The sequence below is a fragment of the Triplophysa dalaica genome, chromosome 17 (genome assembly GCF_015846415.1).
Source record: "Triplophysa dalaica isolate WHDGS20190420 chromosome 17, ASM1584641v1, whole genome shotgun sequence".
In the NCBI taxonomy this organism is placed as follows: Eukaryota; Metazoa; Chordata; class Actinopteri; order Cypriniformes; family Nemacheilidae; genus Triplophysa; species Triplophysa dalaica.
The window spans coordinates 9,904,166-9,928,366 of record NC_079558.1 but is presented as its reverse complement, the minus strand read 5'-3'; the positions used below and the strand labels follow the sequence as shown (position 1 = coordinate 9,928,366).

Genomic DNA, 24,201 nt, shown 5'->3' with positions numbered 1-24,201 from the left:
GGAAATGGTGAGGGGCATGAAACCATAACAAGATAATAATGAGGTAACGAGAGGGCGGGGACATAGATGAGACCGGAGAGAACGCACATTATGTCATGATCCTGCCACAAGACTAGAAAAACCTGAAAAGGCATGGCAGAACCATGACAAGGGCAGGTCACGTGATTCAAGCTTGCATCACATCAGTTATCAAAGTTAACCAATAGTCATACAAAACATACTACACTGTGTCTTATTTAAGTTGCCCTTCTTTGCTCCTCATCAGCTGATTAATTTTGCTTCACTCAAAACCCACTTCCATCCCCATCTCCTCCATATCTGTCTGTATCTGACGGATAATTTTAATTCAATCCTGTTGCACATCATGAACTGTTCTGGACATCTATTGCTGCGCTCCCGGAGAGTTTGCCCAGGTCAGTCTTATTTTGCCAGCCTTAAATATTGCTATTGTTCAAATATTTGACAACTTAGGTCTTGACAGAAGTCCACAGACATACACATGTATGTATTCACAAAGTGCACAGAAATGGTCTTCTTTTTAAAAATCCTTAAACGGGTAAAATTTCATTAAATCATTTGAGGTTTCACCATAGTTTGTTGACTAGGGTGAAAGCTGAAAATGCCTTCAAGGAGACATAGTGTGTTTCTTAGTCTTTGACATGTTAAGAACTGCCTGCTAACTGGTTTATTGCTTCTTCCATAAACTTTGGAAAGTCTTTAAGTTTACGACTGTATTCTGTTGTTGAGTTTGAAAGATAAAACTTTCCCTTTAGTGAAGTAATTACAGGTACAGTATGTGCACAATTGAAAAAAGATAGGATGGCAAAATCGCTAATAGGGTGCAAATATTAACATAAGGACATCACTGGGCCTTTTTGTGCACTCTGTTGTTTGTAGCCACCCGAAATTGCGAACGATAACACAAGTGTTGCTGTTCTCCACGCCATCAACATGCAAATCCAGTTTAAAACTGCAGACCTTATGAATATGAACAATTACCAAGAAACTCACCTGACACCTGTCGTTTTCAAAGTATGTATCGAGTTGGGGAAAATCCGTTGCCCTCGATACGTTCACGGTGGAGTTGAGGATATGGTTGTAACCTTTAATTCCTCTTATACAGAGGTATTGAATGAAATAGTACCCCCTCAAAGTTAAGAAAATCTGACGAATAAAGCAGCCCTGGCTAAATGAAGATACTAGAGCTTTGAGGAGAGAATGTAGACGGGCAGAAAGAAAATGGAAAAAGGACAAACTGCAGATCTCTTATCAAATTCTTCAAGCTAGTTTGTGTCATGATTCTGCCTCCTTGGTCATGGTTTTCTAGTCTAGTGGAAGAATCATGGCAGATCCCTCATGTTTGGTGTAGACAGAGACATGGCATTGTTTGTTTTGACCTGCCATGCTCTCTCTCTGGTCTCGTCATTGGCCCCGCCCCCCCCGTTCTCTCGTTCAGCTTTCCCTGAGTGTTTCATTACCCACACCTATCCCTTGTTAATTATCCTTTGTTCATCTCCCTATTTAATGCAATTGTTTCTGCTGTCCTGTGCCAGTTCGTTTTGTATTGTTCCCTAGTCATGTGTCTTAGATCTTGTATGTTGTGTTACCCTGTGGATTATGTGTTTGTGGATACCCTTGTCTTGTCTTTTCATTTAGACGTTGTGTTAACAGTTTGTTTTGTTAGTTTATTTTTGCCCCCCCCCCCGGTGGGAAGTGTTTGTTTGAATTCTTGTTTGGTTATCGTGTCCCGTTTTCCGGGTTTTTGTTTTCTGTTTTGATCCTTATTAAAATCTGTTCATTGTTAATAACCCCTTCAGTACTGCCTGCATCTGGGTTCTTCCTCAAAACCGTGACAAGTTTGTCTCAATACCAGGAAACAGCTTCCTTGCAGAGGGCTAATTATTTCTCAACCTTAATTGCAAAAAATTCCAACTGTCCAAAAACACTTTTTTCCCAGTCTATCTGCTTTTCAAATTGTATCTCAATCTGACCTGTTGGCTGTAATCTACAGCATGAAATTGATCACATGCTCTCTCGAATCCATTCCTGCTACCCTTTTTAAAGAGGTTTTTGACGCTATCTCACCTAGTGCGCTGTCTATTATAAATGCATCACTGCATACTAGCATCATCCCTTCATGTTTTAAACATGCAGTGGTACACCCTTGATTAAAAAACAAATCGGTATTTCTCTGATTTTCAAAATTACAGACCTATTTCCAAGGCGCCCTTTCTGTTGAAAATTCTGGAAAAAGAAGTCTTCAACCAACTTACTCCGTATTTAATATCCAACAATATTTTGGATCCCTTTCAGTCTGGTTTTAAGGCAAGCATAGTACAGAGTCTGTCCTAAGAGTGACAAACAACATCCTCTGACTCTGGTAAATACGTTGCCCTTATGTTGTTGGATTTAAGTGCGGCTTTTGATACTGTGGACCATTGCATTTTGTTAAAGAGATTAAAAGATTAGAGAGATTAGATGTGGGGTACCACAGGGTTAAATTTAGTTTCCAGTCCTTATTTTCTCTTTAAATGGTCCCTTTACATTTGATCTTTGAGCATCATAAAGTGTCTTATCACATACAGTATATGCAGATGATACCCAGTTTTATTTGCCAGTAGACTACCTTGCTAGCCTGCTTATAGGATATTCAGGAATGGATGGATGTAAATTTTCTCCAGCTGAATGAGAAAAGGTCTGAGGTCATCCTCTTTGGCTCCCAGGCACTGATCGATAATTACGGGCCCCTTCAGACAAATAACCACCCATATGTAAAAAACTTGGGGGTTATCTTTGATTGCCACTCGAAGTTTGATAAACAAGAAACTCTGTGGACAGGGCAAACCAGAGTACATGGGGGGATGCCCAAAAGGGGTGGGGATGGGTGGATAAGTCTTAACCCGTGGGCGAGCGTGAGAACGCGGAGCCCCGGGGGGCTTGACGGGGGAAGTCCTGGGGGGAACAGTCTTGGTTGCCGGCTGGAATGCCTTACTGGACCCCGGCTGGAATGCCGACTGGACACGGATTAGAAGGCCGGCTGGAACAGGGACTGGATCGCCGCCTGGAACACGGACTGGATCGCCGGCTGGGCAGCGCTCTCTGGCGGCTGGGCAGTCCTCTCTGGTGGCTGGACAGGACTCTGGACCACCGGTTGCTGGACCGGACTGGGTGCCGGTCACTGGACTGGACTGGGTGCCGGTTTCTGGACCGGACAGGGTGCCACCGGACTCGGAACCCCCTGGCTCCAAGCTGCCCTCCGTTGCCTCTTCTTCTTCATCTGAGCTCCCGTCTGGTGGTCGGCCGGAGGAAGGAGGAGAAGGGCGCGGCTGGCTCTGGGTTGGAGGCCTCCGAGGAAGACCCCCAGGATTCCCGTCTTCCCCGTTTGCCACCGAGGTCCGTCGGCGGCGGAGGGGCTACAGGAGGTGAAGAGGAGGACGGTGTGGAATCCCCCAAGGTGAGAGTACCAGTCCTCCGGGACAGTCCTCCGGGATGGACCTTAACCCGGGACGAGAGGAGATTGGATGACAGCTGGGAGTGGAGTCTCTATCACACTCCTCTCGAAGCTGCAGCCGTTCCACTAACTGTGGATACCGAGGATAAACCAACTCCTCCCACTCAGGAAAAGATGGTGGGTTGTCCATCCCGGCCATTAGGTAGGCACTCACCAGGACCTCGGGGACAGATGCCCTCCTGGCCTCGACCTCCCGAGCATAGTCCTGCAGAGTCTGTTGTGATTAGTCAAACGCATTCAGCATGTGCCGCAAATGGAACACCTATCATTATTTCTGGATTATGGTTTACAGGTGGTTGGATGTAATATACAGTATAAAGATAGAGATAGCGGGGATTTTACCAAACCAGTTTGAGCCCGAGTTTGCCGAAAGAAACATCCGAAGACGATAGTAGATAATAGACAGATGCTAATAGATTGAACATTTGAATGAGACGAGTTCATAGCTAGATAGACAAACTGTAATACCCCAAAAATAACGCTACATGCTAACGTTATCGTAATTGCATTTGCTAAACATAGACATAAGGTACACAAATATTTCTTGAAGTTAAGACAAAAATAAATAGCCACACTTAAAGGGTGTGATTCGGTGGAGGTGGAGCTAACAGGTCCAAATAAAGCTGGTATTGCCCCCTCTTTCAACGATAGTCGTTTAACATATCCTGGAGTTAATGCTTCAAGATTATTGAAGCAATTTTTGGTGAATTGACACCCATGCAAACAAAACCTGGGGTTATACTTAATCACAAATGAGCGACAGTGTTTGGGGGAGGAGAGTGAAGTTTTTGCGCCAGTCCCGGCTAAATGTAGGCGGCAGTATTTCTAGTGACGTAGATACGCGGCGGTTAGAGAATCGGACTAGTTCACGTCTCGTTTGCGTGATTCAGAGTCGACTTCCTTTTTTACAAGCCAATAACTTTGTTATTTATGCACCCTCAGACTTACATCTTGGCAGACTGCTTACATTCAAACACGGCAACATAACAGACTGCATGAAATTTTCATGATCTAATGTTACTTACTCTTTAAGGTCTTAACATTTGTTTTTAAAGCTTTACATGGACTTGCTCCTTCTTATATATCAGAATTTCTAAGTTTGTATTCACCTCAGAGATCTCTCAGATCTTCAGACCATTTATTGTTGAAAGTCCTGAAAACTTGTTTGAAATCAATAGGTGACAGGTCTTTTTCAGTCTATGCTCCTAAAATCTGGATTAGATTACCAGTAATGATCAGAGCCTCTCCTACATTAACTATTTTTAAAACATTTATTAAGACATTCCTTTTTTCTCATACTTTATTTATAATTAGGTTTTTATTTTGGATATTTTGTATACTCCTGTACTAGTTGGTTGTAGTTTGCGTTGTAGTATTTCTTGTAGTACTTCTTTTACATACTCTGTTGCTATTGCAATGTGAAGCACTTTGGTCGACACTCGTGTTGTTTTAAGGCACTATAAAAATAAACTTGACCTTATCAATCTCTTTTGCTGGAAAAAAAGCTATAAAAACTGAGCCTTTCTTAAATCACAGTGTATAGTAAAAACAGTTAATTTTCTACAACAGGGAAGTCAAACTTTACTGCCTTTGTCACACTTTAGCTTTTGTTTCAGTTATATGTGTAAACATGGTTGTTAACACGTTTTGGTGAATTCACCTGGTAGATTTCCCTTCTTGTGTTAAGACATTTAATCATGTTCATAGCATAATGCTTCACATTTACTATTCCACTTTATATCCTTATTGCCCTCTATTGACTATGCCACATATTTATGGGCCAATAAATTATATTTTATTTATATGTCTTTAAATATATACATTGTCCAATGGGTGAGAAATACATTTTAACAAAAAGAATTTGATAAGATCCCAAATCTATTTGTCATTTAATGTCATGTCGACCTCTGCTCACTAAAGCATGGCACGTTCTAATGTTGATTTTATGCAATATTTATTGTTAGAGGAAAAAATAAATACATGTTTAAACCATTAAAAAGACTTCTATAATATTCCAAGCAGAGGGGTAATATAGTTCCTAATACTTATTACTGGTTGGTGGCCAGTACAACCTGGTGTGTTCTGTATTGTAAAAAGCTTTTAAGACTCCTTACAGAATACTAAGTATAATGTTATTCCAAAAACAAAGTTGTTCATGAGTTTAAAGATTAAAGGGTGAGACATAAATTTCGAGTCTCGTACTATACTGTAAATACTGTATTTTTACACTTTTAGTACAGACATACACAATTTAGTACTCTATTGTGCCCCTGTGTTCTCTTTGGCCATTCAGACCTAGTGTTCAGAATAGGGCTTGTAGCCTCTAGAGCAGGCAGCCATTGACAGTTCAGTGGTTTCCATAGCAATGCCTTTGTCTAATAAGCAAAACCTAGATGGTACCTAAACAGAATCCCAGTGGATACTGTCAAAAAAGTTGTCAGGTGCCAAACACATTTGTAACTCGTGCTAGAATGGAAACTTGGGGAAGACTGAAATTCTGCAGTGTATTTCTGAATCATCCAGGGTCAAGTGAACTCCTTTGGTACGTTTTAGCTGTGAACTGTCATGCTTGATTTATTTCTGGATTTACAAGTTTAACAGCACTTGTATCAGCTGTATCATTCAACACACTGACAGAGAAAAATGGTGAGTTTCATTTAACTCTTGCTTCTTTCATTACATTGATTATTTAATTTTCTTTGTTGAATTTACAGCATTCACTGTAAAAAAAATAATATTTTACTGTTATTTTATGAACGATTTTCACATAGCCTATAAACTAAAAAAGTGAGTTTTACGGAATATTGCTATTATTAAAAATAAAATTAATAAACTTTTAAAACTGTTATTTTTACGGCACCCCAGCTGTTGGAAAATGTTCTGTTTTTTACAAGATTCTTTATATTCAGTCTTTTTTAAACACAGTTTAAAAAAACGTCAAATTACAAAAGAACGATTTTAGAAAATTGTATTAAAAATATATATATTTTACGGTATATTTCTGGCGTCCCAGCTGCTTTAAAATTTCATTTTACAGTGTTGACATTACAACAAATATGACATGTTATTTTATGTGGTGTGATTTCAGAGTGGGGGCTATGAAGTGGATCAGTTTGTGGACACTCCGGACCATGATCTGATTTGTGTCATCTGCAGAGCGGTCCTACGCTGCCCTGTACGACTTACATGCAACCACGTCTTCTGCAAAGAATGCATTTTACAGTGGATAAAACGGTATTACAATTTAACAACCAATTATTGTGAAGCAAATAATATGATTTTTAAGCAAGCATTAAAGTCTCTGTGATTTCAGACAGGTGAAATGCCCCTGCTGTAGGAAGTCTATCGAACAAAACCAAATGCTTGTTTTGTTCCGTTTGAGTAAATCCATCGGCCGTTTAACAATCAAGGTAGGCACAATGGCTAATACATTTATGTTAGGCCTACTTTATAAATGATTTAAAAACACAGCATTTAAAATATAAACTTAATACAACATGTGTCTTTGTTTTTAGTGCCGAAACCAACAACAAGGCTGCAGGGCCACTTTCCCTCTTTCCAGTGAATATCTCCACATCTCCAGCTGTCCATATGAACTGCAGCTCTGCCCGTACGATGGCTGTGGAGAACAGGTTATGAGGAAAGATGCACAGGCCCATGAGCAGAGCTGCAGCCACTGGAGACAGCAGTGTCCAATGGGCTGCGGCACGATGCTCTTCCGTGAGAACCAGTCCCAACACAACTGCTACAGAGAATTACATCATCGCTTTGTAACTGAGCGGCGGAAGCAGAGAGCCGTTGCATCCAACCTGCGCAGGACGATAATGCGCATGCAGAGTCGCATGGCACAAATAAAAAGGCAGATGAACCTGCTGTGTGAGAACCTGGAACATGGTGATCTGGAGGTTGAATCAGAGCAGGGATCTAACACTTTGACAAACACCAACACCAGCCACAACACTACCAGCAGACATCGTCACAGTTCAAGAGTGAGATCTACATAACATTCACTATAATAGTGAAAACAGCCATTTTACAGAATACAGTAATACATTTAAGTTTTTGTATGCATTTGCATTTTTATTAAATGTTTGCTAAAACAGAGAAACTGTTCAGAGTCTTTGTCCTGTTTTTTAAGTATCTAAAAGACAGCATAGTTTGTATTACACATCATTATTACAAATTTGTACAGGTTTCTAGAAAATAGAACACGATTAACAAAAAAATATAATATTTTTAGAGTTTTTCTAATGCTTAAACTGTAAACAAAAAATAATTAACATTTAAATGCGTGCATGTGGATGGAAAAACAATCTTGAAGTGAAACAAATATTTATTTTCTTTTGTCTTTGATATTTGTCAAAATAATACAGTTTTTAATAAGCAGTATTTAATTTGACAGTTTTACAAAATTTATTTTATCTGAGCAATTATGGTACTTTAAAAGGTTTATGAAAATAATACCTAAAACAACAGCAGTCATGCCATGGTGTAAATACAATGCAGCAATAAGATGGTTTACTGACAAAGCAAACCAGTATGGCAACAATATCTATAAGCTGGCACGAAAGTGACTGTAAAACCGACAAAAGACCCTCTGTGCTTTGTAATCATTTTATTAGATGTCTAATTAACTCATTTTTGTTTAGATTATAAAATGGATAGTTCCAGTCCTTGATGCCAACTGGTCACAATTTCACTGAGCTACAATTTGTATTTGTTAATTGTTACTTTTTTACATATCAAGGACCATATCTCCTAATAGAAGTATTGCATTTATTTATTTTCAGTAATCTTTTTTCATGCGGTAAACATTTCATGAAAACCATTAAGCACCCAAAATTGTGTCTAACAACAACCTTCAGCTGTGACTAAATTCACAATAAACCACAGCCTGTTTATGTATATATGCATATGTATATTTGAAAGCCACTCATAGTTTGATCTGTGCTCTAATGCTTCTACAAAATTGAATCTAAATGACATCAGATTTGAGTTTATGGAACTAGTGTATTTTTGTGTCCGTCCAGGTGGAGGCACTACTGTAATTCTGAAGTCTGTTCCATATCACACCTTTCTGTGGAGGCAACAGATGAATGAGGGGGAAACTGTGCAGGGTGTACATTTTCCATCCCAGAATGCATCAGTGGCAAGTAAATATCATCCATGTTGGGCAAAACAAAAGCTTTCTGGAGAAAAGAAGACCATTTAGAAATTGAAATGTGATGTTGGTCTTTAGGCATTTAAACATTGCAATATGCTTAACATGTTTGTCTATGTGTAGTTAAGTACATCGAGTTCTCAAGTATTTTACTCAAGTACATTTATCGAGTATCTTTTTATATTTTAGTGTTTTTTTTCTTTTGGGAAATTTTACTTCACCACATTATGAAGCATATAATTATTTAGTTTAATCCACCACATTTCATAAAACATTTTTGACATGTTTTTACCTTAAATACTTAAGTACATTAAAAATCTACTATCTTACTTTTTCTCAAGTAAAATGATTGTTGGGTAAATTATTTGAGTAAAATTAAGAAAGTACTTTGAATTTTAATGTACTTTTTTAAATGTAAAAATTGCCATGTAGTTTTCAAATGTAGTTGAGGAAAAGTATGATATATGCCATTCTTTATATTGTATGGAAGTAAACAATTTCCATAGTAAAAAGACTAGTAAACAAAAGTAAAGATACTTGATCCCTGAGAGTAAAATACTCAATACTCACCTCTGGAGTTCTCTAAAGAGGGCCGAACTTAAAATGTACCTGAAACTCGTCCTGTAACTTCTTTTCAATCCATTCAGTCACATGACAGAAAGTCACTTCTCGTTCTCCCAATTTGGGTCTGACTCTTAGATCAAGTTTCGGAGGGAAGCAGAAACTGTACCTGAGAAAACACCACAAAATGTTTCTAATTGGTTATTATGATTAATTTACTTTAAAATGAAAAAAAGAAAGAAAGAAAGAAGATTTTAGCTGTGGTTTAGGATATTTCAGTCTAAAGGCTTGTGCCTTACCCAACGCTACAAGATTTCACTTATTACAGCTTTGGACATGTTCTAATCCTAAAATCTCAAATTGAAATGTAATTACAAGCTTATGTCAAACGTTTAATCAAAGTGCGAATGATACCAAATTTTAAGGCGGATGAATAATCGAGATAATCTTTGTAAACATCTTGTGAGTTTAGGCAAAGCTTCACTCCCTAATGCAACATAAGCAGAGCATGTCAGTTTTAAGAGAATGGCACATACCATATTCTGTCTGTGGGGGGAGGAGGAATGTTCACAGCAAGTGTTCCAGAGAGCTCCTGAACTTCTACTGCAAGCAGCAGAGGGGTGTTGGACATTTCTTCAAACTTCTTTTTGATGTATTCATTTTCTGTGGCCTTCTGGAAGCACTTTGATTTAGCAACCTTGTCAACAAATCGCAAAATACGCCTACTAGTGCTGCCACCTGCTGCTGCTCTGTGGGGAGCAAAAAACTATTTTTATTAGGTGGTGTTGGTGATGTTGGTATTTTTCGGTGAACTATATCTTAAGGGGACTGTGACCCAGGGGTGTTTCTGATAAAATTCAAGGAGGACAAAAGATGATTACAAATTATTTAACATAAAGTACATTCAACTAGTACTATTTTAATAAAAATCCTAAAAAACAATCAAAATCTAGTTATTCTTTTAACAACTTATTTTTTACATTGCATCATAGATCTCACTAGAGTTTAATTGTTCTTTTCAATTATCAGTAAAGCATGAGTAAACAGTCATTACCCCTCCGCAGCAGACAGAGTCTTGTCTGCCAGAGATCCATGAGTGTCAGCAGTGTCATCTTCATCAGAGGATCCTGCACTTGAAGATTCTTCATCACTGTCAGCCAGCACTGAGAGTCTAGACCTGACAGAGATTCATTATAAAACTATTTTATAATATATTTATATCAATAATTTGAATACAGGATTATATATTATATTGTTATACAATATCGTTACAATGTGTTGAGCATCATGCTTAAATACAAGCAAGGATCCAATCGTCTTGGGCCACAGGCAGAGTACACCCTGAAAAGATGGCAAGTCTATTACTCGGCACTCACAGAACTTAAAGTAATTTATTGTCTCCAGTGCACCTAGACTCATGTATTGGACAGTGGGGCACCCAGAGTACTCAGAGAAAACACACATTGACAAAGAGAAACTCTGTGGCCTCCTTGCTGAGACTCAAACCAGGAACTTTCTTGCTGAGATGCAACGGAGTCCCCATTGTTAATATTAAGAATTAATGGGACTGTTCTCTCCCCCAAAAAAATCTGTCATCACTCTCATTTCGTTCGAAGCCTTTATATGACTCTTTTTCCTGTGGAACACAAAATAAGTTATTTAGAGAAATGTATTAGTGGTCTTGTGTTCAGACAATGAAAGTTAATGGGGGTCAATATATATCTTCTTTTGTGTTCTGCAGAAGAAAGAAAGTCACACAGGTTTGGAATGACAGGAGAACATGTAAGAATTTTAGAATGACACGAGAAGATCTCATGGCAAAATTGATACGTTTTTACAATGTGGCTAATTTTTGGCTAATTCCTATGAATTCGTACAATCTCATTGATACATTTTCGTCGATTTGCTTTCGCGCCAGTGATGTTGGTGTGGTGTCAGTATTGCTTTTTTCTAGTAATCGCACGTCTTTATACGATTCACAACGTACGACTTCCTACGGAAAAAAACACCTTGTAAAATAGTTACGAATTCCTGTGAGAAAGTTTGACTATCCAGATAAATATGTATTTCTAAATGAATTACAAACTTATATAATGAAACAAAATACCCAACAATGTGGTTTTAAAACTTGCTGACCTTGCTGTTCAGGCAACACTAAATATTGGATAAAACACTATTTTTAATTCTTCTTGAAAATTGTCTTTAATTCTACATAAACTCACAAATCATTGATGGTCTCCAACTCTGTGTCTGCTTCCAGTACTCCCTCCTTTCCAAGTCTGGAGAGGTTAATCTTGGTCTCCAGAATCATTTGCAGAGCCCCTGTGTACTCCACTTCCAAATGTAACCAAAGACCTGACAAAAATAGACATTTGAGTTGAGAGTTGATGGAAAACAATGGAGCATCACATCTAACTGAGTTCACAGCACAAGAGCAATGTACTAGACAACATGTCTGATGCAAGAAAATAATTTAGATACTAAAACAATATCCAAAAACATATATTTCAAAATATGCCTATAAATATGGATTTATAATGTCATTTTATAATAAGTACAATTGCAACAACTAATCAGGAATTATGCATGAATGCATTTCATTTGCTTGTCACAATAAATGACAACACAAATATCTTTTTAATAAAGATAGCTGACATAAACTATGTAAACTTATCTGTATGTCAGTTAGAGTTTTAAAAAATGATCTGTTCATAGATTATACAAATGACGTATAATTATAGCACAGTTAAAAACTCACACATCTATTAGAGCACATTATAAATCCATTAATGCTATGAGAGTCAAACTCTGCCTAATGTCATTTTGTGTTACATAACACACAGATCATAAGGCACAGAGTGAAAGACGCACTCTGTGATCCACACAATAATAAGTCGTGGGGATAATATGCCTTACAGTAAGCGTATCACCATACAGCTGAGTGTGTTAAACAGATACATGCGTACGTGCTCAGATAAACTGCTATTGACTAAGAGGAGTAATGTCATGTCATGCGCTCCTGAGATTACAGGAGGATAATAACATCTCTTCTACTGCTCAGTGCAGGAACATAATTGTCAGGATCTAGGACTTGTTTCAGTCTCCAGCCACTGGATGTCACTGTCTCCTTGTTTGGTGTTCCCTAGTGTTATTGTTTTCACCTGTTCCCCATTTGTCCCCTGTGTATTTAAGTTGGTCCTTGTTCCCTGTCTCGTTGCTCAGTCTTTGACGTTTTGTAGCCAAGTTCCCTAGTCTCGAGTGTTGTGTCTTCATGTGCTGTTGCTTTTTGGAGTTCTTTGAGAACATCATCATTATTATTTTTCGATCTACCTCTACGGAGTTGTTTAAGTTACCCGTTTATCCATTTTTGTTTTTATCTGGATTACCAGTATTTTTTAGTTAAGGTTCTTTATAAGAACCTTATTCTTATTTTTTTGCTTGACCTCTTCGGAGTTGTTTTTGTTACCCTTCTTACCTGTGCCTCAAGGATTAAAAGGACCTGCTTTACTTTGCTTCCCAAACATCTGTGTGTGCGTCCCTCATTGGGTTCACCATTCCTCAGTGGCTTTGGTGGTTAGTGTTCACTCACTACACGGGAGACCCGAGTTCGAGTCCCGGCCCTGACAGAAAGACTGAGCCAAAATGGACCCAGGGACGCACACGGCTCGAGACCTGCTACCTACCATTGCTCAGCACGAGAGCACTGTCCAACGCCATGAAGCGACACTTGGTCAATTGGAGACTGTGATGGAGAAGCATTCCCAACTACTGGCGGATCTCACCTCATCCATGCGACAGCTCTTCGACAAACTGGTTCCTACTACGGAAGCCTCTTTCACTGCCAGCCCGGCTTCTATAACCAGCTCTCAAGTGCCAGCTCCACAGGCTGAGCCTCGTTTACCCCCTCCTCAGCGGTTTGCTGGGGATTCTGCAGCCTGTCGGGGGTTCCTCACCCAGTGCTCTCTTACCTTCGAGCTCCAGCCATCTTCATTTCCCTCGGATCGGGCCAGGATTGCTTATTTGATGACCCTCTTGTCCGGTAAGGCTCTGGCCTGGGCTTCGGCCGTGTGGGAGGCACAAACTAAGTTTTGCTCTAGCTACTCGGCTTTTGAGAATGAGTTCAGGAGAGTTTTTGACCATCCTGCTAGCGGACGAGAAGCGGCAAAGCGGCTGCTGGTTCTCCATCAGGGCAGTCGCAGTGCTGCTGACTACGCCATCGAGTTTCGAACCATCGCTGCAGAGAGTGGCTGGAACCAAGAGGCTCTGGTGACCTGTTTTATAAATGGACTTTCCGAGACTCTACAGGATGAGCTTGCCCCACGTGACCCAACCGGCGATCTTGAGGCTCTCTTCGACTTAGTGATCCGGCTGGATAATCGTATGAGAGAGAGGAGTCAGAAACATCTCCGCCCAAGTCGATTATTTAGTTCGGACCAGGTAGTACACTCACCACCACTCGCGGATCCTACGGAGCCCATGCAATTGGGTAGCACCCGTATCTCTTCGACTGAACGTGACCGCCGCATGAGAGAGCGTGCCTGTCTCTACTGTGGTCAACATGGACACTTCAGAGAGGCATGTCCGGAACTTTCGGGAAACGCCCGCTCCCGAGCAGAGAGAAGGAGACTATCTCGGGAGTAGGCTATATTCACTCTCCTTCAAACTCAGGACTGTTCTTACCCGTCAACCTCACTTGGAGCGACCAGAAACGCCAGGTAAAGGCCCTAGTGGATTCGGGTGCTGCGGGCAACTTTATGGATCTAAACTTTGCCAGGGAGCTTAAGATTCCTAACAAGCTCCTTCCTTCACCTGTGGTCGTTACGGCGGTGGATGGGAGACCCCTGGGCCCTGGGAGAGTCACTCACCTCACTATCCCACTCACCCTGTCCATTCACCAGCACCAGGAGGAGTTATGTCTCCACCTGATAAAGTCACCCGAGTTTCCGGTCATCCTGGGATACCCCTGGCTCCTCAAGCACAACCCCATTTTGGACTGGATCTCAGGCACGGTTTCGGACTGGGGTCCCAATTGTAAAACCTCTTGCTTCTCTTACGTCACTTCTGCTTCTGATCTCGAGTCCCTAGACCTGTCTCAAGTCCCGAGTCATTATCATGACCTCAAGATGGTCTTCAGTAAGAGAAAGGCCAATACTTTACCACCCCACCGTCCTTATGATTGTGCCATTGAGCTTCTTCCAGACACCTGTCCTCCCCGTGGTCGCATCTTTTCACTGACTTCTCCTGAAAGAGAGGCGATGAACTCTTACATTGAGGAGGGTCTGGCTACTGGTATCATCCGCCCTTCAACTTCCCCAGCTGGCGCTGGATTCTTTTTCGTGGGAAAGAAGGACGGTGGGTTGCGTCCCTGCATTGATTACCGGGGACTTAACAGGATTACCATTCGGAATCGATACCCTCTGCCACTCATGACCACAGCTTTCGAGCTTCTGCAGGGAGCTTCCATTTTTACTAAACTGGATCTACGCATCGCTTATCATCTTGTGCGGATCAAACAGGGTGACGAATGGAAGACTGCCTTCAACACGCCTACAGGGCATTATGAATACAGAGTGATGCCGTTCGGGCTTACTAATGCTCCTGCCGTGTTTCAGGCCCTTATCAATGACGTTTTAAGAGAGATGCTTAACCTGTTCGTGTTTGTCTATCTAGACGACATTCTGATTTTTTCGAGTTCTCCAGAGGAGCACATTGTCCATGTGCGTAGAGTTCTAAGCCGTCTATTAGAGCATCATCTGTATGTCAAGCCGGAGAAATGTGAGTTTCATACCGCTCAAGTCCAGTTCCTGGGGTACATTGTCAAGCCGGCTCACATTCAGATGGATCCTCGGAAGGTTGGGGCGGTTAAGGATTGGCCTGCTCCCACATCAGTTAAGGAGACACAGAGGTTCCTGGGCTTTGCTAACTTTTATCGTCGGTTCATCCGTAACTTCAGCTCCGTGGTGGCTCCATTGACTGCCCTTACCAAGGGAGGAAATGTTAGATTCCGCTGGGGTCCTGAGGCGGAGGGGGCTTTCAAGGAACTTAAACACAGATTCACATCAGCACCCATCCTCACCCTCCCTGATCCTGACAAGCCTTTTGTTGTGGAGGTGGACGCCTCAGACGTAGGCGTAGGAGCCATACTCTCCCAGAAAGGCAAGGACAATAAACTTCACCCTTGTTCATTCTTCTCTCGTCGTCTCTTTCCGGCGGAGAGGAACTATCATGTGGGAGACAGGGAGCTATTGGCCGTTAAGTTGGCGCTGGAGGAGTGGAGGCACTGGCTCGAGGGTGCTAAGCACCCGTTCCAAGTTCACACCGACCATAAGAACCTGGAATATATTCAGCAGGCCAAGCGTCTTAACTCCCGACAGGCACGCTGGTCATTGTTTTTTAACCGCTTCCAGTTTACTCTGTCCTATCGTCCAGGTTCCAAGAACCTCAAGCCGGATGCTCTGTCCAGAGTGTATGCTAGCACCCACCAAGAGGGATTAGTGACACCCATAATTCCTGGCTCCAAGATTGTGGCTGCTTTACGGTGGGGGATTGAGGGGTTGGTCAAGCAGGCCCAGAACCAAGAACCAGACCCAGGAGGAGGTCCGGCCAATCGCCTGTTTGTACCCAAAAGAGCTCGGGCTCAGGTTCTCCAGTGGGGTCACTCCTCTCGCCTGACCTGTCACCCAGGAACTAATCGCACTCTCGAGTTCCTCCAGAGGAGGTTTTGGTGGCCTACCATAAAGCAAGATGTTAAGGGTTTTGTCAGCGCTTGTGCTCCCTGTAATCAGGGGAAGGTTACGCACCAGGCACCGCATGGCCTGCTACACCCTTTACCCATCCCCAAGAGGCCCTGGTCCCACCTCTCTATGGACTTTGTTACCGGTCTTCCTCCGTCCCAAGGCAACACAACTATTATGGTGATTGTGGACAGGTTCTCCAAAGCTGCAAGGTTCATTCCTTTACCCAAGTTGCCTTCTGCCCGAGAGACCGCGGAGTTGATCAGCACTCACGTCTTCCGAATATTTGGTATCCCACTGGATATCGTTTCGGACCGAGGTCCTCAGTTCTCCTCCCGCTTCTGGCGGGCATTCTGCCGCCTATTCGGAGTTGCTGTAAGCCTTTCATCAGGCTTCCACCCAGAGTCCAACGGTCAGACGGAGAGGGTTAACCAGGATCTAGAGACTATGTTGAGGTGTATGACCACTAAGAATCCTTCTTCCTGGGCTGAATACATCATGTGGGCTGAATATGCCCATAACACCTTGCGTAACTCTGCAACAGGCGTCTCCCCTTTCGAGTGCCAATTCGGCTATCCTCCCGCTCTGTTCCCTGACCAAGAGGCTGATGTTGGGGTTCCCTCTGCCCAGAGATTTGTTCGACGCTGTCGCCAGACGTGGTCTAGAGCCCGTCAGGGACTACTCAAGGCAGTCAAGCAATACCAGAGGCAGGCAAACCGCAGGCGCCGTCTTGCCCCGAGTCTTCGACAGGGACAAAAAGTATGGCTCTCGACTAAGAACCTTCCCCTCAGAGTCGAGTCCCGGAAATTGGCCCAAAGATTCATTGGGCCCTTCAAAATTGCTAGGAGAGTAAACCCAGTTACTTACCGGCTACACTTACCTAGGTCTCTCCGTATTAATCCCACATTCCATGTCTCTCTCCTCAAACCTGTTCTGTGTTCTCCATTCTCTCCCCCAGATAAACCTCCACCTCCGCCACGCATTGTTGGGGGACAGCCGGCGTATACGGTCCACCGCATACTGGACTCACGCAGGGTTAAGAGGTCCATACAGTACCTGGTCGACTGGGAAGGGTATGGTCCCGAGGAGCGTTCCTGGGTTCCGGCTAGAGGTATCCTGGACCCCGATCTCATGAGGGATTTCAACGCTCTGAGGAAGGGTCAGGCTGAGAAGAACTTCAGGAGCCGTTCCTAGGAGAGGGGGCCCTGTCAGGATCTAGGACTTGTTTCAGTCTCCAGCCACTGGATGTCACTGTCTCCTTGTTTGGTGTTCCCTAGTGTTATTGTTTTCACCTGTTCCCCATTTGTCCCCTGTGTATTTAAGTTGGTCCTTGTTCCCTGTCTCGTTGCTCAGTCTTTGACGTTTTGTAGCCAAGTTCCCTAGTCTCGAGTGTTGTGTCTTCATGTGCTGTTGCTTTTTGGAGTTCTTTGAGAACATCATCATTATTATTTTTCGATCTACCTCTACGGAGTTGTTTAAGTTACCCGTTTATCCATTTTTGTTTTTATCTGGATTACCAGTATTTTTTAGTTAAGGTTCTTTATAAGAACCTTATTCTTATTTTTTTGCTTGACCTCTTCGGAGTTGTTTTTGTTACCCTTCTTACCTGTGCCTCAAGGATTAAAAGGACCTGCTTTACTTTGCTTCCCCACATCTGTGTGTGCGTCCCTCATTGGGTTCACCATTCCTCAGTGGCTTTGGTGGTTAGTGTTCACTCACTACACGGGAGACCCGAGTTCGAGTCCCGGCCCTGACAATAATAACACATACGCTCAGGCAGTCCTGATGGATGAATGACCTAATGTGCTCTTTTATAAGACTGCACGTTTACCTCTGCTGTTGACCTGTGGTGGGGACGTGCCTGTTATCTGGGGCATGCTGGAGCCCATGGCCAGTTCGGTGAGGGTCAGTTCATCCATGAAGTAAGGCAGCTGTGGGAGAAGATGATAAACATACGTCCAGACACATATACATATGTGCATGTTGAAATCATTCATAGCCTATACTGTATAAACCTATATAAACCGCTGAATAAATAACGTTTTAATAAAAATATTTTTTTATCTGAGAATACAATTGAAAGTGATGTTATGTTTAAATAAAGACATTATGACATTACTACTCATACTAGTGTATGAGATGGTAGCTCACCCCAAAAATAAACATTCTGTCATCATTTATTCACCGTTTTGTTTGACAAATCCTGTATACAATAATTTTTCTTTGGAACACAAAAGGAGATATTTTGAGAAATATCAATGGGGGTCAGTGTTGTTACCAATGTTCTTTAAAATATTTTCTTTTGTGTTCTGCAGAATTAAGAAAGTCATGCAGGTTTGGAATGACACAATGGTGAGTAAATGGTGAAAGCATTTTCTTTTGGGGGGTGAACTACACTTTTAAAGGGACAGTTCACCCAAAAATAAAAAATGTTATTGGCCACTACCATAGTATAAAAAAATACAATGGCAGTCAAAGTTCCCCAGAACGGTTTGCTTTCCTTTTACATTCTCCAAAATGTCTTCCTTTGGGTTCAACGGAACAATATCGTCCTACTATGGTAGTCAATGGTGGCCAAGAACTGTTTGTCTTCCAAATATCTTTCTCTGTGTTCATCAAAACAAATACAGGGGTATTTGTTTTGATGGGTTCTATCTGTTTTATATTGTTTTTTTTCTCAGCAGGGATATAAGTTTGTCATATTCTGCATGAATCTTCAACTACATGAATTCAGTAAATTGATTTACTGCATTTTCTATAGAAATAATAAGTTACTTTAAACTAATCTTAAACAAAATACATTATCCTATTAAAGAAGATCTTGTCATTCCAATCTTACCCGGATTTTGCTCAGCTTTCGCTGTATCTTGGTTGCGACTTGATCAGCCCAGTACTTCTCATGTAGGAAGTCCCAAAAGATTCGGCCAATCAGAGCATTCAACCAGACAGGGTTTGTTTCATCCTCATGGCAGCAAAAGTTGTGCTTCAACAATGGAAAAAATAACACTTTTGAACAATGCAAACAAGAAATTGTTTTTTTTTTAATTAAGATAATGAAAACTATGTCAGTCAATATGTCATTCAAATACATATTATACCTTACCTGCTTTTTATCAGCAGGACTGCTTTGGGTGCTGCTATGGCAAGGGCTTGTAAGAGGAGTGCCATATCCTGAGAAGATGAGACCGGTCATGTATGAAGTATAGTCTGGTAAAATGTTCTCCTTTATTTTGCCAACCGGGTCACTGTGGAATACATCCTCAATGTTCTCCTTACATTCATCAACACGTGACAGACTCGACGGGCATTCCACATGCAACGCAGATTTATCTGCAGAGTAAAAAATCACGTATGTGTAACTTCTACAGTGATATTTTTTATACGGTACAGCAAAACACATTTAAGTTTTATTGAAAAACTTTGACATAACAGAAATTGTATGATTTGTGTGTTGACTTAATTTACTTGACTTGAGTCTATTTGATAATATGTTTCCCACCAAATACAGATTCACGATGGTCCTCTTCATTGCAACAGGATGCAGAAAGTAGTCGATGAAACCACTCCTCTTTTTCCCGCCCTGTTCTTCCAAAAAGGAATATTGTAATAGGATGGCCAATGAGTTTCTCTGTTTTCTGGTTCTCCCCCTGTCCGTCAACCGTCTCCTCCTCCACACCTCTCTCTCCTTCAGCCAAACGTATGCAGATGGGATACTTCCTGTTCCACACTCTTTTCCGTGCCAAAGCCAATGGCAAAATAAATACCTGTTGCCAAGGCAACAATCTCATTAATATTACGTGGCATCCTCGCAACATCAACCACATTAAAATTCTGGCCAGTTGGGTTTAGAGGCCATGAGCGAAACTGTGTCATGCTATCACAGAAGACTATTGTACATCTCCTAAAAGCCTATAATCATTATATACACCAACCTTGCTGCCAGTGACTGTAAATATCCGACAGCGGGTGAAATTCATCTCATAGCAGGGCTCATCAAAGGCAGCCCAGCGGGGAATGTTGTTATGGGGGTAGTCAAGCCGCAAATAGGGTCCTTCCAATGTGACATACACAGAGTGCATAAGGGATGGGTGGTAGGTTTCTACATCGTATGCGTACATTTCGTTCATCCAGCCCTGAGATACAGGAAGATATTTTTGTTAAATTCTATTTTAATATCTGCCTGTATTCTGCATTCTTCAGACACAAATTAAAGAAGTGGAGCATCCGGATACAAGCTGTAGCTGGTTGTGTCGAGCAGTGGGCGTGTGTTATTCTTCTACAGACGGATTAATCGTGGAATGGAGAAGTAATGAGGCACTTGCCGAATCTTTGGAGAAATGCAGCAAGATGCCTACTTTAGACACTGAGTTAAAAAAAACTATTCCTGCAGGACGTACGATTTGACACATTGCAATGCAGGCTTAGGTTTAACAGCAGTATGCAAGAAAGTTACCTGGAGTGCTTTTCTTTTCTTAGCACTTTAATTACCAGTGCCTGCGATGTGTTATGCAATGTTCATTTGATAACCTGTGTCCATTGAACAAAGTATCACATATGGAAAAATGGACTGAAAATGAGAATCAAACTCACCTTGACGCAAGGAGCTTTGCTTTGTAGGGGCTCAAAGACAATGCTGTTATAAGGGATGAAATTTTGTCTTTTTTGTTTGGTGGAAGGGCGTCTGGTGGAGCCCCATCGGATGAGCAAAAGACCCAACATTAAACCAAACACTAACCCGAAAAATAGCCCAGAACAATAAGAAGACATAGGTAAGATAAAGTAGCAGTAAGATAGCAATGCTACATAGATGAGACCATTTGGAGTTGAACATTGCTCTGCAACATCTACTGGCAAACCTTGCTTATCGGTTTTATTCGTATTTGTGTTTTGGATCATGGTACCATGTGTGTTAGACTCCATCATGATGGGTGCAACGTCGTCTTGTCTACTGTGGTCATCATGGGCAAAGCAAGATTTATGAACACAACGTTTGCGGTGTTTCACGGGCCAGTTGCACTGTGGTAGTATCTCACAATCTGCCTTCCTTACGTTCTTCGGCGATTCGCCTACGGTCAAGTCTGTGAGCGATTTCCCGATTCCGAATCCTTTGTAGCTCGGAGAGTCCATTGACCCGGTGTTCCTTTGGTGCTTAGGGCTGCCAACACTGTCCTCACGCATGATTTTACTAAACATGCTCAGAGGTTCTTGCATGGCCTCAGAGAACTTGCGTCGAGTGTCCTCAAGCTCCATTCTGAAGAAGCTGGCTTTGGGCTCAGTAGGGGACAGGTTGACCGGAGATGGAGGGGCGGTGCGGGAGTCACCGTTGCGGTTCTTAGATTGGGTGAATTGTGTCAACAGGTGCAGATTGAGCTTGGAATCAGACTTGGATTGAGACACCTCTGGCTCGCTGCGGGAAAGCTCTGTGGAAATTGACTTGACGAGACTGAGAAGTGGCTTGGGTTTTAGAGAGGACTCCTTTAGTTCCAACTCCGTAGATAAAGACTTCACTAGGCTCGCCAAGGGCCGGTGGGTAGGTGTTAGGAAGCCAGAGCCGAGGGAGCCCGGCGAAGAGGGGGAGGTAGGAACGGTGAACTCAGGCGAGTTGCAATCCTCTTCAGACTGAACGTCAACAGAACATGGCCTTTTCTTTGGGAGGGGGCTTAGTGACTTTTGACCATCACAGTCTAAGGTGAATATGAGGTCGTTGTCGTCAAGACTGTCCCATTCACCCTCTGTGCCAGTCAGCTGGATCAGGATGCCCCTTTTGTCCGTGTCTCCTGTCTGCTGCTCAGGATGTGGACCCGGCCTCTGGATCCCACAGGGCAATGTGTGGATTCCTTCATTTCCTGTCATCCCTGCCATGATATATCTCTAGACAGCGCAAGCAAAATACAGTCAGCAGATAAAAGACAATGAAATTATTCTGCCTTCTGGATGTATGAACAACAGCTGTTTTGCTTTTCTTCAATCAGCAGTTTTCAAAACAACACAAAGCCTTATGGGTGAAATAAATGAAATATATTTTATGAAATTTTGTAACATGTTTCATCACCCTCTAAGTAAAGCAGTAAACTCTAGTAATGGAGTCTGCATAAACAGGGATTTTGTTGATAACAATCTGACTACTCTAAAATTTGAAAAAAAGCACCGAAAACCTCTGACAGTATGTTTCAACTGTATAAATGAGGATTTAAAGAGGAGATTAAGAAATCGTGCACTTTTTTGGCTGGTAATATACTCTGTGAGTAGAAGAGAAAGTACTGGAACAAGAACGATTATGTTGGCATCTTAAAGCTCACTCCACCCCTCGACCCTCCCTTTTGAAGCACTACGGAGGCTGACAGAACTAAAATGTTGTCACGTTTTTGATTCTTTGCCGAAATTAATAACGTGTTTACGAAACACTGTCTGTAGAGCAGTTTGTCCGTTTAGGGCTACTGTTGAAACATCATGGTAAATTTCATGTAAGGGGACCTGCAGAGTATGTAGATAGAAATAGCTCACTCTAAGGTAATAAAAACATAAATCTTCATTATGTAAGGTCTTTATACAGATCTGAAGACACAGTTATGTATATTCAATAGAATTTTTTCCAATATATCCTTTAGAAAATTACACACTGGACATATAAAATGACATCCAAGACTTCAGCTCCCGCTATCTTTCTAGGTCAAGTAAGGCATTTAAAAGTAAGTTAAAGGCTAGATACTGTAATTATGTAACCTTGTGACACCAATTCCACAGCAACTGGAATCCCTTTTTAATCCCTGTTTTTTACCAAATGGATTTATGAAATAATAAACCAAAAGACGAGAACATCTACAACCACGAGTCTATAAGAAAAGTGCCAAATTGGACATCTCTTATGTACAGTACGTTTCATCCAACCTTCCTGAAAGTATCATCTGGTGACCGCCAACAAACCATTCATTCTAAAAAGTGTATAAATGTATGCATTTGCAATGACTGGGTATCTATGATGCAGCCTTTCTCACAAAAAGAATGAGCAGACAGTGATTCAGGCCTGCTGAATGATGTGTTTTTTTTAAACTGCGATTTTAGATATTGTGTACTGTGAACAATTTGATGCCCATCAATTTTTTAAGCTTTGTCAGATAAGATGAAGTATGAAGTAACCTCAGACCTCCTTAACTCTATTCATATTCTTGACTGTTTCCCCCTGTCATTCATAAGGTGTGGGAAATGGCAATTCAACTGCACTGAAATAGTGGGATTATAACACTTAATCCTATTCAGCGAATCACAGTTTATATTGGAAGGCAATAAGAAATAAGTAAAGCAACTCACAACATTGACAAATAGACTAAACTGCCTGATATATCTGGAAAATTGCCTTTGAAGTGTTTTGAAGCTTCATGTAAAATATGCATTTATTAAATAAACATTGTAATCATATAATACATTATGATATATAAACAACTAAACAATAAACAATAAAAACCGTTCAACAAATGGCATTTCTACTTTATATAGAGCCTATTTTTTACGCATCTGGGGTAACCTACATTTTGAGTGCAGATTAACAGCACTGCTAAATGTCAGATAAACTGGATTTAAAGTTTTAATGGCTCAAATAGATTATCTTTATTAACAATGTAGACATTCAAGTGCCGATGGATAGATCAAGAGAGTGTAGAATTAAAATTTAATGTGCTGCAATTAATTACAAACATAGCAGGTGGTTGTTGCTTTATAGGGCAACAAATTCAAAGGGCACATCATAATAAATAATTAAATAAGTACCTGTATAAACAATACAGTTGCCTGAAATAACTTCATTAGGTTTTGAAAGAACTGTTATTCAACTTCAACAGAAGAAAAGATCTCAAAACCAGTAAAACTTACCTAAATTCTCCCGATCGCCAAAAGATAACAGCTTTTGGTTTTCAACGGCGTCTTCTCACTAGCATGAAGTCGCAGTTTCTGTGAATCATTTCCAGAGAGGAGACTGCTGACACTTTCTTCAAACGTCTTGCGTGATTCATAAATCTGCTCACAGCTTGGCATAAGGTTTTAAGACGCTACTGTTAAAGACCGAGAGCGCGCTGATGGCATTCATTGCGCCTGCAGGGATGCGCGGATCTGTGCCTGCAGCGCGCCCGCATCCACCGAACTAAAACCCACAGTTTTCAACTACAGCATTACAGTCCTCTCGTACATCATTGGTAGGCTATATTACGCTATCGACGGATTGAAATTGACTCCACCCCCAC

The 24,201-nt window shown here is 41.5% G+C and overlaps 2 protein-coding genes across 3 annotated transcripts; one reads left to right on the top strand and one right to left on the bottom strand.

The window, feature by feature from the left end:
- The first annotated feature begins 294 nt into the window (after nt 1-294).
- Nucleotides 295-8,669, top strand: rnf151 (ring finger protein 151). The gene is made up of 5 exons (XM_056771817.1): nt 295-413; nt 6,600-6,745; nt 6,825-6,921; nt 7,027-7,500; nt 8,542-8,669. The coding sequence occupies exons 3-5, from the start codon at nt 6,871-6,873 to the stop codon at nt 8,557-8,559; spliced, it is 543 nt and encodes a 180-aa protein (XP_056627795.1). The 5' UTR covers nt 295-413; nt 6,600-6,745; nt 6,825-6,870; the 3' UTR covers nt 8,560-8,669.
- On the bottom strand, nt 8,551-24,081 carry tex2l (testis expressed 2, like). 2 transcript variants are annotated; one of them, XM_056771813.1, is made up of 12 exons: nt 23,834-24,081; nt 20,558-21,838; nt 19,900-20,100; nt 19,467-19,731; nt 19,071-19,297; nt 18,807-18,950; nt 17,799-17,898; nt 11,456-11,588; nt 10,288-10,410; nt 9,770-9,982; nt 9,282-9,402; nt 8,551-8,700 (listed from the first exon to the last, which is right to left on the bottom strand). In XM_056771813.1, exons 2-12 carry the CDS (start codon nt 21,827-21,829, stop codon nt 8,551-8,553), a joined length of 2,949 nt encoding a protein of 982 aa, XP_056627791.1. In that variant the 5' UTR covers nt 21,830-21,838; nt 23,834-24,081. The 2 variants fall into 2 exon arrangements, with proteins under 2 accessions (XP_056627791.1, XP_056627793.1); XM_056771815.1 differs by lacking the exon at nt 23,834-24,081 and having other exon boundaries at nt 20,558-22,329.
- Between the last annotated feature and the right edge of the window lie 120 nt (nt 24,082-24,201).